General features: G+C 40.9%; 1 protein-coding gene across 4 annotated transcripts; it reads left to right on the forward strand.

The window, feature by feature from the left end:
- On the forward strand, positions 1 to 5880 carry ifi44g (interferon induced protein 44g). Of its 4 annotated transcripts, none has more exons than XM_085134187.1 (9): positions 1 to 205; positions 851 to 1041; positions 1922 to 1984; positions 2192 to 2243; positions 2365 to 2560; positions 3278 to 3424; positions 4287 to 4461; positions 4994 to 5094; positions 5397 to 5880. In XM_085134187.1, exons 1-9 carry the CDS (start codon positions 183 to 185, stop codon positions 5595 to 5597), a joined length of 1149 nt encoding a protein of 382 aa, XP_084990313.1. In that variant the 5' UTR covers positions 1 to 182; the 3' UTR covers positions 5598 to 5880. The 4 variants fall into 4 exon arrangements, with proteins under 4 accessions (XP_084990313.1, XP_084990312.1, XP_084990315.1 ...); XM_085134186.1 differs by having other exon boundaries at positions 17 to 205; positions 3272 to 3424; XM_085134189.1 differs by lacking the exon at positions 1922 to 1984 and having other exon boundaries at positions 20 to 205; positions 2195 to 2243; positions 3272 to 3424.
- The last annotated feature ends 10085 nt before the right edge of the window (positions 5881 to 15965 follow it).

Below are 15965 nucleotides of genomic sequence, written 5' to 3' on the forward strand. Positions count from 1 at the left end.
GTACCAATCCAACTCCACAACGCAACAAACCCCGCCTACGAGCGTGTTACACTCAGATTCGCGTTACTGGTGTTTGTGAGACAGTTTAAGTTTCATTTTCTTTTCTACGGAAAAGGCAGTGGCTCTTTCATTTGCGGTGTGTCCTGAGCTGCAGCTGCTGGTACCATCTACACACAGGAGTTATGTTCTCGTTTGGTAATGACAGGTAAGTTTGCAACTTTTAGTATTACAAAATTTGATAGTTAATATGACAAGATTCACTCTTGCAAAGATGAGTGACAGCTGTAGTGCTGTCACTGTGGCCCATAGCAGTCAGTGTGATATTCCGTCAAATAACAGGAAGGGAAAAGACCTGGCTGCACAAACAAATGTTAGAAATGCAACAAAAAATATTTAAAACTTCAAAGTTTACCTGGTGTTATGTCGAAACCAGGTAAACTTACCTGGTTTGTCAAAAAAACAAAAACAAAACAAATGTTCACAAGACAGCAAGAGTCAACGATCCAGAGAGTCTAGTCTTCATTATATTCGTTTTATATACGTTTTATTACTCTGAGCAATTCCCTCCACACCTAAAGCGTGCACTTTACCTTTTTGTGCACTCAAATGGAGCCAACTAGCGCCACCTGTGGCCAAGTGCCATAGCCTACAGCCAGATTAACTTGTGACACACACACCTGAACCTTGCTCTATCACAACGTTTTATTTCGTTTCTGCTTTTCAGACTCATGTCTTGAGGTTGCTGATATTGTGTTTTAAGTTTAACACGTCAGACTAAAAAACTTCAAGTTTCATGCTGTTCTTTAAATTTGTTAAGGGGTCTTTCTCTAATGTGTACTTTTTTTATTAGTGGCTTTCGCTTTGGAGTTACTGCAAGTACAACCACACCCTCAAGTTCTAATGGATTGACAACACTCACAGCAGCTCCAACTACTTCAGTCCTACCTGCTTTCGGCACAACAACTCTCACCAGCGATGATAACAGCGAAGTCACAAATAGTTCAGAGACAAGGGAACCAAGACCTCAGCTCACATTCTTGGGTGAGCCTCCTTTTACACAAAGTTCTTTTGTCAAAGACCCAAATAAGTATGAGAAACCTTTAACATCTCAAGTCCTGTGTTTCACCACACTACTGTGAAGCTGTCTTTACACAAAGTGCAAATAGCTTTGGAGATCCATGATTTCCTCAGGGATTAATAGTGATTCTGATAATAAAGTTGGACATTTTGTTCTTTCTTTTTTTGGTTACAAAGTCATTTTAATCAGTGGCATTCAATTAGGGCAAGAAACACAAGCAGTGCTTATCTGGTGAAATCTACAAACAGACATCAGTTACAACATAACAAAGAAATGGGTGTTTTTCTTTCATCTTAAACATCATTCTGACATGAAGCTTCTGTAATGCCTGTTACCATTCATTCTTTGCATTACTGCCATCTTGTGGTCACAATTGTTTATTATTTCTGGAAGCAGAATGTTTGATTACAGAGCTGCTGAAATCTGAATGGGGTATTAGTCCTGCGACAGACTAGCGACCTGTCAGGGTGTACCCCGTCTCTTGCCCTTTTGCTAAAGTACTGGTTCTGGGTGATTTTTATATTTAATAAATATATTTAATACACTTTTTAAAATAAAGATGTAGGCATGTGTTTCTGAGCTGGTTAAAAGGTGTTTTTTTCCTTTCTTTTAAAAAAGACAAGGACAACAACTACATTTTTCTGTAGAATGATTATTTTTGCTTATTTTTTGTGAGTTATTAGCAATACAGTTTTATGTGTAGTGAAGTGTTTTTATTGTGTTTTATTGTTACTTTTGCTAATGGGTCTGAAAAAAATCCTCTACCATTGTCAGCAAATAGTAAATTAACTAAGTTTAGTTAGATGACAACTATTGTAGTAAAACAATTTTACAATTCTTTAGCCAGGAAGGAGTGGCCAAAGGGGAGGACACCCAGGAAGAGTTCAGGAAAAAGCTGTCAGAATGGTATGTTTGATACTAGTCGAATTTTCAAAGACAGGAGGAAAGTGTTTTTTGGGGAGGGGGGGTTTGCGGTGGGGGGGGGGGGGGGTCTTTGCTGAAGTCACTGAATGCCACTGCTTTTAACCCAAGCCTCGATGAATGTTAGGAGTTTATATAAATACAGCAAATACTGGCTATTTTGTCAAACCGCAATTCTTACATTCTTTTCAGGAGGTCAACTGAAGTTGGAATCTCCTTGGAGAAACATGGACTGGACAGAAGAGTGAGTACAGTTGTGCTGTTCAATGAGCTCCTATTCAATTAGCAGAAACTAGTAGATGTCAAGTAAGTGCATTTTTAAACTTTCAAACACAATGAGTCACTGAATGTATCACTGAACCCAGGCGAAGGACAAGCTTGATGGAGACAATCGCCTCCTACAGACGGAGCTGTGAGGAGGTGCCTCAGGCCCGGGTTCTCCTCCTGGGCCCGGTCAGTTCTGGAAAGTCGAGCTTCATCAGTTCAGTCCAGTCTGTGTTTAACGGAAGAGTCACCAACCGGGCCATGGTGGGCTCCTTCTCATCCGGTTTTACCAAAAAGGTACACAAGGAGCATCTGCATGTATATTAAATAAGAGGAAAAATAAACACACAGATCCTCATCTGGCCATTAAGGCTAATAGTTTTGTAAGCGCCAGACGTCTGCTTTATATTTTTATTTACGATTGAGTTCATGTTTGTTTTATAATTCATAGATTCATTACATAAGTCATCTTTTCAGGATTAATAAATGTGAAAATATATGTGTTTACATAAAGTAATTTTAAGTCACTGTTTTGGGATTGGAACCTAAAAGGGGGTACCTCTCACTTTAAGTAATGTAAGTTATGTAAGTTATGTAAGTGCAATAGTAGCATGAAACCCTGTGTGAGAGGGAAGGGGAGGAGCATGGACAGAGAGGTTAGGAGTCTACGGTTTTCTGACCGTGTGCACAGGTACTTCTGCATAACTGCTATTTTTTGGAACTTTCATACTTATTTAGGAAGGAGTTCATTGTTACATCTTCAGTTTGTAATAAATAAACAGTCTTCAAATCATAATGCAATTGGAAGCATTTCTTTTGGAAACCAAGAACACGCGTCAGCCATAGACTCCCTTTTTGAACTTGGTTTATTGGAAATTACCCTACATTTTAGATGAGATTATTTAAGCATTTCAAAAGGGAAAGGATCCACAAGGCCTCTCTTCATCCATGTCAATGAAACTAAACTTTAGGTTTCTGTCCTATTAACTTCCTTTTTGTGTGTGCCAGCTGCAGTCCTTCAACATTCGGGGTAAGAAGGGTGAGGATCATACTGGGCTGGTGCTGTGTGATACCATGGGTATGAGTGAAGACGGGATGACCGGACTGACTCTTCATGACATCCTGTCAGTCGTTAAAGGCCATGTTCCTGAAGGACACAGGGTAAGCATGCCTTGCCCTGTTTGTTCTCGTTTCAGTTCCCCACCCTGCCTCACTCATTCTCAGTTTGTCACCCCGCCTCATTGGCCTCAGATGTTCAGTGAGGCCTAACTCCAACTGTGTTCATCGCTCACCCCATCCATCTTTCATTCATCTACTATCAAACTTTATTTAACCGTGTTTGAGGTTGTGGTCCTTGTTAGTAAAGCTGCTGACTCTTCTTTTATAGCCTTAAGACATTAAAGTGAAGCATGGAATTTGTTCCCTATGAATCAGCTATAACTCCTTTATACTGTCATGCTGAGAGTGGGAAAGAGCCAGGTTTCACCCAGGACATGTCATTAGTCCATCACAGAGCTAAAGCCCACAGTTAAACTTGGCTTTAGAAATGCATGCTAGGTTAAGTGGGAGAAAGCTGGAGCAACCAGAGGAAATGAGGAGCCAGAAAGTCAACAGCAGCTCCAAACCCCTTTTTAATGCCCGATATTTGTTCCCATCAGGGTAAACTAAAGAACAGTGATGATCAGCTGACTGGTCATATAGTCCTGTGATGTAAAAAAACAAAAAACAAATCAGTTTCCCAACTTCTCTGACTAGTAAAACCACTGGGATCACCATCAGGAAATATGACACTTTGTTGGTGTGGACAGTTAAAATAAAGAGAATAAATACTCTTTCTTCTCTATCATTGGTGTAAATGTTGTTTTTTTCATCTGGGCTACAAAAACAACGGGGATCACCATCACCCATAGTTGTACCTTATGGTTTGTGCCAACATGTATAAATGTTTACATGAAGGCACACATCAAAGTTCTTTTTATTACTTTTTCTTTTTTAATAACTTAAAATACTTTCTCTCTTCCAGTTTAGCCCAGACCAGCCAGTCTCTGCCTCAGAAACTGTGGGCTACGTGAAGAGGCCAAGTCTTAAAGACAAAGTCCACTGTGTTGCCTTTGTGGTGGACGCCTCAAAAATCACAACTTACCCCAAAGGCCTGAGCACCGCGTTTAAACAGCTCAGAAAGCACATCAGTGACCTGGGTGAGCCACAGACACACATTTACACAGAGCCTGACGTTAAAGGTTGTGTTGCTTGAGTTAGCTGACTTTTGCCTCAGTGCAGCTGCTCTTTAATAATGTTCCTAATACTCTTTTTCTACATTGTTAGTGATTTTTTTCTTTGTATGAATTAGGCTAAAACTAAATGGGTTTCAGGTTTTATGTGAACATATAATAACAGAAGAAATCATTTTAGATCCAGTATGACAGAGTATTAGGGCTACATTAAGAGCAGATTGTTATTGATCATTTTGAGAATAAAGCCTGAATTTCAAGAAAAAAGTCGAAATGTGGAGATTACAGATGTTGTTTTGAGATAAAATGCCGCGGCGCTTTAAAACACCTTATGTAGATGAGTTAGTGAAAAAGTATAAGGACGATGGTGAACGCTGCATCAGGTCAGAAGGACAACAAAGAAAGCTGAGCAAATATTTATCTCTAGAACAAATGAACTGAGCGCAATTTGCATTGTCTTTGCAAGTCTTCATCACAACAGTGTGTTTCTGTTCTTTAGGTGTTCACCAGGTGGCGCTGCTCACCCACGTGGACCAAGTTTGTTTGCAAACAGCCAAAGATGTCACTGGTATTTATGAGAGCCGCACAATTCAGGATGTGGTAAGTTAAAACAAACCAAATACAGTTCAAGAAATGTTCATATACTGTAACTGCTCTACAAATCAGAATAGGATAAATCCTGCCAACAGCAATGTAAATGTACAGCTTGAAAAGATTTGACTTTGTTTGATTTTCTGAATATAAACAACAAGAGTTTACAGTCAGTGTGACGTTAGAACAACTTTCCTCACAGATCACACTGAGATGATCATCTTAAGGAGAGGCTGATTGTGTTTGGTGTTGTTCTTAATCAGCTGAAGATACTAAACACTGGAGGTGTACATGTGTCTGTGTGTTTGCAGATGGGTAAAGCCGCTGCTCTGTTGGGCATGTCCACCTCCTACATCGTTCCAGTGAAAAACTACTCGTCAGAGCTGGACCTGGATGTAAACACAGATGTGCTGCTTCTCAGTGCTGTTGATCACATCCTGCAGTATGCTGACCTGTATTTCCAGGACAATGCACCACAGAACAAAGAGTTCAAGACAGTCCTGGATCTCTGATTTCTGAGCATTTAGATTAGGAGCATCATTTAATTACTCCTGTTTCAATGTGTTAGAGAAGAGAGTTTTCATTTGTAACAAAAATTTGTGTTTCTTTTGTTTTTGACATTTAAAAAAAATAAAAAAGGTGTAAAGCACATCAACATGCTATACATAGGAACTTAACTAATCTTGTTTTGTTTCTAATGGATAAAGCTATGACTCTACGCTTTACATACTGTATGTGAGACAGACACATTTTTAACCAGTCTTTGGGCTTCTTTATTAAAACGTTTTACACCAATGTTTTGCAGTTTTTTCCCTTTCACAGGAATAAAATGAAACTTTTTCACCATTTTATTATTAAATTAAAAACAAAATGTGGTTCACACCCTCTCTAGAGACTTAAGGTTACACATGTGCTATCGCCCAGTGTACACCCTTCTCTCCTCCATCAGAAAGGTTAAAGTGGAAGATTTGTCTTTGCATTTTGAACAGGCTTTGAAACTGGACTGATTTCCCTGACCGCTGTGTTATTAATGCTGTACGGAGTTCCTTTTTTGTTATTACTATTATTATGTGTGCTAGTTTATATTGTATATATTTATTAATGAATTGTCCTTTTAATTGAATAGCTGAAGAACTAGTAAGATTGGTTCGTACTTACTCTTTTGGAGAAGAAGCTGGAAAACTGTAGCATGTGACGATGCACAGACCAGTTTGTTTTAGCCTCTCCGGCTCATCTCACACTCATTGATCCTTATTGTTTTGGGAGAAGCGATTAAGATCAAATATCAATAACGTTCATTTCCTCTTGAATAACGTTCAGGTTATTGTGAATATTTATCGGTAATGTTCAGAGGTGAACACGGTTTGCTTGGAGCACTATGTCACAGGTGCCCGGAGGCCTAAGTGGACCCAAGTGCAGACATCAAAATATTATCACCAGACGCTCACTCGGATCATGACGCACGGATGGGAAGAATTTCAAACTTAACTAATGACTCATGTTTTATTTGTTTTGAACTGAAAGGAGATACAATAAAACACCAGACACCGAGTTTTATTCTAAGAACTTTTCTGGTTGGACACTTTCAGTTTAATTTCTGCAAAAGCGGACGGTGGTGCCAAGGTAGTTATCCCCGACAGAATTTGTGTTCCTGCGCTCCCTGCGTCGGGAGCGCGCACTGGGCAGGGAGTGCAGGCCCAGATGTTTTCTTTTGTGAGAAGCCGGGACACTGTACCGCTCTGTTGTGGTGAAGAGAGAGCTGAGTATAAAAGCGAAACTCTCGATTTACCGATCGATCTTCATCCCTACCCTCACCTATGGTAACATGCTGTGGGTAGTGCACTACAAATTATTTGGTGCTTGCCATGATTTAAAATCTTATTTTTAGACAGGCCATATAAAATGTCTTGTTTTCAAAATGATTTACTTGTTTCTAAACCTTGATTTTAGATTATAAACTTAAATTGAAAATAACCATATAACCGTGTCTATATTACTACATAAATCCTAAAATGGAAAGAGTAACTCTTAAAATAGCCTGCATTTGGTCTCTCACCAGATTTCTCTCAAAATATAACTTGTTTCAAGATGCAGTGACAAACTCAATTTGCTTGATTTAGGAAATTCACACAAGGCATCTGCTGAAAACACGATTTATTTCAATATCATAATCTGACTTTAAATTTGTACATGAAAGAGAGGCTATACCTCCTCCCTCACAGAGAGAATTATGACCTTGTTTTCTGCTTGGCCATCACCTAAGGATTTACATCCCTGATAAGCTGAAGGAGTCCCACTATCTGTTTAACGTCTCCCATTAAAATGGCCTCACTGTGTTAACATTCCACATACATGCAAACTGGTGACAGGAGTGCTCTTACTATAGTAAAGTGAGAAAGTGATATTACTATAACTAATGTGATATGATTAAATATGTGATTAATACACGAGAAAAGAAATCTGCCTCCACAGAGGCAAAAAGACAAAAAACAAACTAAAAACCAGCAAAAAATGACTTAAACATAAAAAATCACAAAGAAAGAACAATACAGTATCCACATCTGTACCAAAGAGTAAAACAGTGAAATGTGGATTATTAAATATTAGGTCTCTCTCCTCCAAGTCTCTGTTAGTACATGACTTAATAATTGATCAACAAATTGATTTACTCTGCCTTACAGAAACCTGGTTGCAGCAGGATGATTATGTTAGTTTAAATGAATCAACACCCCCGAGTCATTCTAACTACCAGAAATCTCGAAGCACAGGCCGAGGGGGCGGTGTGGCAGCAATTTTTCACACCAGCCTATTAATTAACCAAATACCCAGACAGACTTTTAATTCATTTGAAAGCCTGATGCTTAGCCTCATCCACCCCAGCTGTAAAACTCAGAAACCAGTCTTACTTGTTATCATCTATCGTCCACCTGGGCCTTACACAGAGTTTCTGTCTGATTTCTCAGACTTTATATCTAATTTAGTTCTGAGCTCAGATAAAATAATTATTGTGGGTGATTTTAACATCCATGTAGATGCTAAAAATGACAGCCTCAACATGGCATTTAATCTGTTGTTAGACTCAATTGGCTTCTCTTGAAATGTAAAAGAACCCACCCACCACTTTAAACTGAACATTTAACAGTGTTTCCTGAGAACCCTCTCCTGTCTGATCATTTACTGATAACATTTAAATTTACAATTATTGATCAAACAGCAGTGGGGAGTAGACTTCATCACATTAGATGTCTTTCGGAAAGTGCTGTAACTAAGTTTAAGTTACTGTTATCATCTTCAATGCCCTGTACCAACACAGAGCAGAGCAGCTACCTGAACGCTACCCCAACAGAGGTCGAACATCTTGTTAATAATTTTACCTTCTTACTACGTACGGCTCTGGATAATGTAGCTCCTGTAAAAACAAAGGCCTCAAATCAGAAGTACCTGACTCCGTGGTATAATTCTCAAACACATAACCTAAAGCAGATAACTCGTAAGCTGGAGAGGAAATGGTGTATCACAAATTTAGAAGATCATCATTTAGCCTGGAGAAATAATTTGCTGCTTTATAAGAAAGCCCTCCACAAAGCCAGAACATCTTACAATTCATCACTGATTGAAGAAAATAAGAACAACCCCAGGTTTCTCTTCAGCACTGTAGCCAGGCTGACAAAAAGTCAGGGCACTGTTGAGCCAACTAGCCCTTTAACATTAACTAGTAATGACTTCATGAACTTCTTCACAAATAAAAATGTAACCATTAGAGGAAAAGTTACTCATAATCATATCACAGATGTAACACTGATACAGCTACTTTTAGTACCATTGATATTCATTTAGACTCTTTTTTCCAATTGATCTTTCTGAGTTAACTTCGCTAATGACCTCCTCCAAACCATCAACGTGTCTTTTAGATCCCATTCCTACAAAACTGCTCAAATAAGTCCTGCCATTAATTTATGCTTTAATCTTAAATATGATCAACTTATCTCTAATAATCGGCAAAGCACCACAGGCCTTCAAGCTGGCAGTAGTTAAACAGTTACTTAAAAAGCCATCTCTAGACCCAGCAGTCTTAGCTAATTATAGGCCAATCTCCAACCTTCCTTTCATTTCAAAAATTCTTGAAAGAGTAGTTGTCAAACAGCTAACAGATCATCTGCAGAGGAATGGTTTATTTGAAGAATTTCAGTGAGGTTTCAGAGTTCATCACAGCACAGAAACAGCTTTAGTGAAGGTTACAAATCATCTTTCATCTCTGTGCTTGTCCTGCTAGACCTCAGTGCAGCATACAATACTGTAGACCAAAATATTCTATTAAAGCAATTAGAGCATGCTGTAGGTATTACAGGTACTGCACAGCATATCTATCTAATAGACTCCAATTTGTTCATGTAAATGGAGAGTCTTCTTCACACACTGAGGTTAATTATGGAGTTCCACAGGGTTCAGTGCTAGGACCAATTCTGTTTACATTATACATGCTTCCATTCCATTATACTACGCAGTATCATCAGAAGACATAGCATAGATTTTCACTGCTATTGTTAAGTATCAACACTTCACCAATTTCTTTTGATTTCTCAGAGGCATCTAATGGAAGACAACACACTGCTCAGTAGACCATTTCACACTTTATTCTCTTACACAATTACTTCTAGCAGGGAGATGCGTCCTGCATGACATGGTGCCGCAGAGCTCAAAATGGTGTTGTGCCCCTAACAGTTTTATTACAGAAGCTCTCTTATTCTAGTGTAAACATCAGCATCTCAGTAACATACCACTAGAAGATGGTCCCCTTTTATGTACTTGTGGTGGTCAGAGCGCTTTGGGGTCCTTAAGGACTAGAAAAGCGCTATACAAATGCAGGCCATTTACCATTTACTTTTTCCCAGATAACACACACCAATTAGTTAAACTGCAGGAATGTCTTAAAGACATAAAGACCTGGATGGCCTCTAATTTTCTGCTTCTTAATTCAGATCAAATTAAGGTTATTGTACTTGAGCCTGAAGATCTTAGAAATATGGTATCTAACCAGATTCTTACTCTGGATGCCATTACCTTGGCCTCCAGTAACACTGTGAGGAACCTTAGAGTCATTTTGACCAGGATATGTCCTTCAATGCACATATTAAACAAATATGTAGGACTGCTTTTTGCACAACATCTCTAAAATTAGAAATATCCTGTCTCAGAGTGATGCTAAAAAACTAGTTTGTGCATATTATTACATATATATATTACTTCTAGGCTGGACTACTGTATTTCATTATTATCTGGATGTCTTAAATACTCTCTGAAAATCTTTCAGTTTATCCAAAATGCTGCAGCAAGAGTACTGACAGGGACTAGAAAGAGAGAGCATATTTATCCTATATTGGCTTCTCTTCATTGGCTCCCTGTTAAATCCAGAATTGAACTCAAAATCTTGCTCCTCTTAAATAATTAGGCCCCATCTTATCTTAATGACCTTGTAGTACTTTATCACCCCATTAGAGCACTTTGCTCTCGCAATGCAGGTTTACTGGTTGTTCCTAGAGTATTTAAAAGTAGAATGGGAGGGAGAGCCTTCAGTTTTCAGGCCCCTCTTCTGTGGAACCAGCTTCCAGTTTGGATTCGGGAGACAGACACTATCTCTACTTTTAAGATTAGGCTTCAAACTTTACTTTTTTGCTACTTTTTGCTACCCCCCAGCCGGATTTAGGGACATTAAAGCAGCCGGGTGTGGTGAGTAAAAAGGACAATTTTTCCACCATCTCTGACTTTGGGACTGTTTTTTCAGAGGCTGTGTGTTTTGGGACAGGTGAGAATAATGACTGTAATTTCCCCGCTTCACCAGTTCCCCTGCTACTAAAACCGTCACTGTTAGGGATGGGTATCGAAAACCGGTTCTTGTTGAGAACCGGTTCCCACTGTTTCAATTCCTTGGAATTGTTTGCCATGTTTGCAAACGATTCCCTTATCGATTCCAGTCGCCCCAAATAACGTCACCACGTTGTGGAGTGTCATTTACCTGGCAGGAAACATGGCGGCTCAAACGTTTAAAAGTTTGGTTATACTTTACGAGAACGGATGACAACAGGGAAACTTGCAATACTTGCAAAGTAGATATTTCATTTAAGGGAGGAAACACTACAAATATGCAAAAGCATTTGCTCACAAAACACACGATAACCTTAAATGAGTGTCGTGATTTTAATTCCGCTCCGGACTCGTGAATCTCAACCCAGCAGCAGCGGTAACGTTTACACGTCCTCTCCCGTTAATGCGGCAGGTAAATAATCAACTAACAGTGCATATTATGTTAGCGCGATCTGCCTTATTACAAAACCTGCCATTACTGTGCATTTAGGTGACCATGATGACAGATGCTGGCAGTTCTCGCTGCAGTCTACCGGTAGCGTCTCCTTTCAGGCCAGGATAGACGAATGTCACCGAGTAGTGACTAAGTTTGTGGTCAAAGGCTTGCACCCATTTGCCACAGCAGATGCCCCGATTTTCGGTAAGTGAATGTGTTTAATTGTAGGCAGGGACATTACTGGATATTCTTGTGTAATTGCTACTGAATAATTTATGTTATACTTTGGTATTGCTACAGAAGCATATTTATTTTTTTATTTTACATTTACAATTTTTTTTCCTGGGGACCCTGTGACACCCCATTGAAGAGCCACAGGCTGGATCTCTTAAGATCTCACTGTTGGGTTTGTAAGGCCATGTTACTCCTAAATTTCTATCTTGTTCAAAGAGAAGATATAAAACAAAGTTCTAAGCTAATCGACTTCAGTGTTCTCCTTTGTTTTAAAAAAGAATCGATAAGAGAATCGAATCGTTAAACAGAATCGAAAATGGAATCGGAATCGTGAAAATCTTATCAACACCCATCCCTAGTCACTAAGGTCAGCTACTCAGGCTTCAACTTACCCATTAGCCCAGCCTCCAGCTTTACCATTAGCCTGGTCACCTATTCAACCATTAGCCTCACCAGTAGCACAGTTATCTGTTCAGGTACCTGTCTCCTTATCTACTCATTCTTCTATTCTGTCACCTGTACAGCCTTCTCTTTCACCTGCTTCTGTACAGGAAGCTATGGCAATACAACCCATTAAGGACTGTTTTTCTACCTCCCATACAGAGCAGAGAGACAAACATATTAACACTAATCTGGTTCCTCAAAAGCTGGCCTGTTCAGTGACTTTTACTCAATCCATGGCCTCCCCAGATGCTGAGTTTCAGCCCTCAGCCGACTCTGGACCCCTGGAGGCTAAGAAGCCAGCTGAGGACTGCACCCGGCTGTCGCTGCCTGAGCAGGGTCAGTGCTCTGCGCAGCTGCAGTCTGCCTCATGTGTGCCAGAGGTTCCCATGCCTGCTGGTTTTGCTTTATGTGTGCCAGATGCCCCTGTGCCTGCCGGTTCTGTGACTGTTCTCACTCAGGGGGCCCGAGGAACCGCTTCAGCCTCCTGCTTCCACTGGGGGGTCTGAGGAACCGCTCCAGCCTCCTGCTTTTGATGGGGGGTCCGCGGAACCGCTCCAGCCTTCGGTCTTCGCTGAAGGATCCGAAGAGCTGCTTCAGGCTTCAGCCTTCGCTGGAGAGTCCGAGGATCTGCTTCAGCTTTCATTCTTCGCTGGGGGTCCGAAGATCCACTCCAGCATCCTGCTTCCGCTGGGGGTTCCGAGGAGCCCGTCCAGCCATCACCGTCGACTGCGGCTTCCGCTTGGGGGTCCGAGGAGCCCGTCTGGCCATCACCTGCGGCTTCCATGCCATTGCCTGCAGAGCCACCACCTGTGGCTTCCACGCTGTCTCCTGCAGCGCCACCACCTGCGGCTTCCATGCCATTGCCTGCAGCTCCATATCCTCATCTGCAGCGTCATCCTCGTCTGCAGCATCAGGCTCGTCTGCAGCGTCATGCTGGTCTGCAGCATCACGCTCGTCTGCAGTGTCACGCTTGTCTGCAGCGTCATCCTCGTCTGCAGCATCAGCCTCGCCTGCAGCTTCAGCCTCACCTGGTCCTGCGGTTGCCACGCCGCCGCCTTTTCTGCGGTCACAACCTCAACATCACCGGCCACTTTCCAGGCCGCTGGCAGGACATCCTTACCATCGTGGACGCCCTCTTGAATGGTGTCGCCGCCGCTGCCTTCCATGTGGACAGCTTTTGGATTTGTATCGCCACCGCTGACTTCCGCGCGGCCAACCCCCTGACCTGTTTCACTCTAGGCTCCTGTGCTGGCAGCCTCCGGATAGGCCACCTGAATTGTATGACCTTCTGTGCCATCAGCCCTAGGTCTGTCTCTTGGACTTTGTTTTGGACTGTTGTTGGGCTCTGGGGGTGAGTAAAGAACCTTGTGTGTGGACTTCTAGGGCTCCGTTTTGGTTCTGGTCCACTGGAGATTTTTTTTGCCCAGCCCATCTGAGCCATTTACGGGGAGGAAGCAACGTCAAATATTGAGTAGATATTTGACATTTACACACCTACATTCTTGCATTCTTAATGTGTTTTACTTGATCACTCGTATGAAGAACAATAAACCCCTCATAAAACTTGAGAGAAAGTGTCAATTATTTGTGATGTGTGCCAACTGGGTTTGTTTTATACACGTTTTAAACTAAACTTGCAGCGTTAAAAGTAACATGTTACTGTAATCCGATTGCAAAAGTAAGGGATTACTATTGCAAAAATGTATTAAGAAAAACTGTTACTTTTCCGTAAGCACGCTGCGTTACTGCATTACAAAACCGTGATTTTGTTTGTGAGAGTGTCTCATGACATTGACGTGTGCGACGGCCGTGGTAGCAGCAGACGTCTGTAGATCAACAATGGATAATATGGAGTGCGAGAGAGAGTACGACCATGCAGTGTTTAAAACGTGGAAGTACTAACATTACTTTGAGTTTGATTCAGTAAAAAGGGACAGAAACATTAGTGTCCACTGTACACTCTGTGTGGGAAGAAAACTTCTTTCTACAGCGAAAAAGTTAAACTTCACATCTGAGCGAGTACCTAGCACACTGCCAAGGGAATGTGAAATTCACAGAGAAACCCCCGGGTCCCCCCACTGACATGACCGCTGCGGCACCAGGCAAACCTCCACCCGCCCCACTCCCGCTAAGCAGGTGAAAATAGATTTAAGAGCGACAGGACTCTGCTGCTGAATCTTTGATTTTATTTATTTTTTGCTGTGTTTTACTTGCATCTATTCGAAAGAGTGTGTGTAAATGCAAAAAAATATTTTATTTTATTTTATATGCTGGAATGTGCAGAAAATAGGTTTAAATAATAAAATGGTAAATGGCCTGTATTTGTATAGCGCTTTACTAGTTCCTAAGGACCCCAAAGCGCTTTACACAACCAGTCATCCACCCATTCACACATTGGTGATGGCAAGCTACATTGTAGCCACAGCCACCCTGGGGCGCACTGACAGAGGCGAGGCTGCCGGACACTGGCGCCACCGGGCCCTCTGACCACCACCAGTAGGCAACGGGTGAAGCGTCTTGCCCAAGGACACATCGACCGAGACTGTCCAAGCCGGGACTCGAACCCGCAACCTTCCGATTACAAGGCAAACTCCCAACACTTGAGCCACGATCGCCCCAAACAAAGGTCTTTAATTCTGAGAATCTTGCATATAATTTAATTTTTGCTTGATGCAATGTACATGAAATTAAAAGATTCAAACTAATAAAACAACTTTTAAAAAGACACTTTTTCATTTGATTCAATTTTATATGATGGATTATGCAGAAAAAATAGAATTGGGCTGAAAGGTCTATTGCTTTATTATGTATCATGTTTTTAAAAAGCAACTAAGTATTAAATTAACTAATTACTTTTAAAAATAGGTAAACAAGTAACTGGCCTTCTTGGAGAAGTAATCAGTAATTAGTAACTACTTACTATTTTCAAGTAACTTGACCAACACTGCCTGAGACTTTCAGTTTCATTTCTGTCAACCTGAAACTGCTTGTCACATCTGAACAGTACATTTGTCATGGCCAGGCATGCCAGTATGTTTGCAGTGTGGACCAAAAAGCAGACATGGGAGAAAGGAAATGAAGTGTAACAAAAACTGAGCTGCTTATTTAAGATAAGATAAGATAAGATAAGATAAGATAAGATAAGCTTTAATAGTCCCGGAAATTTGTTGGGTTAAGGCTGCCGACCTTTGAACAGGCGCATGAAAACTTTGAACATGAAGTAATCCAAACATGACATGAACCTGAAACTGAACCTGAACAGTCAAAAGAATCACTCTGTGACCTAACATAAAGTAATCAGACAACCCGACAAAGAACAGAGGTGTCACGGCGGGGTGTGCCGGTGTGTAGATGAGATAGACCCAAAAGCAGACACAGTGAAGACAGAACTACGTTTCCAAAAATAAAGCGAGCCTTTATTGTGGCTGATGGCATGAGTACAATTCTACAGACACATTGAAACTGGGAAAACTAAGGGGACTAAGAACACTGTGTAAACTAAAAGACAATGACACTCTGTGAAAAAAACTATAAAAAACTATGAACACAGAGTAACTAGGAATGCTATGAAACACAGTGAAACAATGAGGGAAAACTATGAAACCTGTGGCGAAGATAACAGACGACCTGACAAAGGACAGTAAGAGACAAAGGACTTAAATATACAAGGTGGTCATAAGGTGATAAGGTGATCAGGGGAAGTGGAGACACATGAGGAAACAGCTGACTAGGATGAACATAATGATGCACGGATGTAAACCAAAAACACAAAGACATGGAAACTGGACTTTTCACAATAAACAGGAAAACATGACAAGACACAGACATGAACTTTACATGAACTTTACATTTACATGAACATTAACCAGGCAGGCAAGAAACATCACACACAATAAACAATAAG

This window comes from Neolamprologus multifasciatus, chromosome 15 (genome assembly GCF_963576455.1).
Source record: "Neolamprologus multifasciatus chromosome 15, fNeoMul1.2, whole genome shotgun sequence".
NCBI classification, from domain to species: Eukaryota; Metazoa; Chordata; class Actinopteri; order Cichliformes; family Cichlidae; genus Neolamprologus; species Neolamprologus multifasciatus.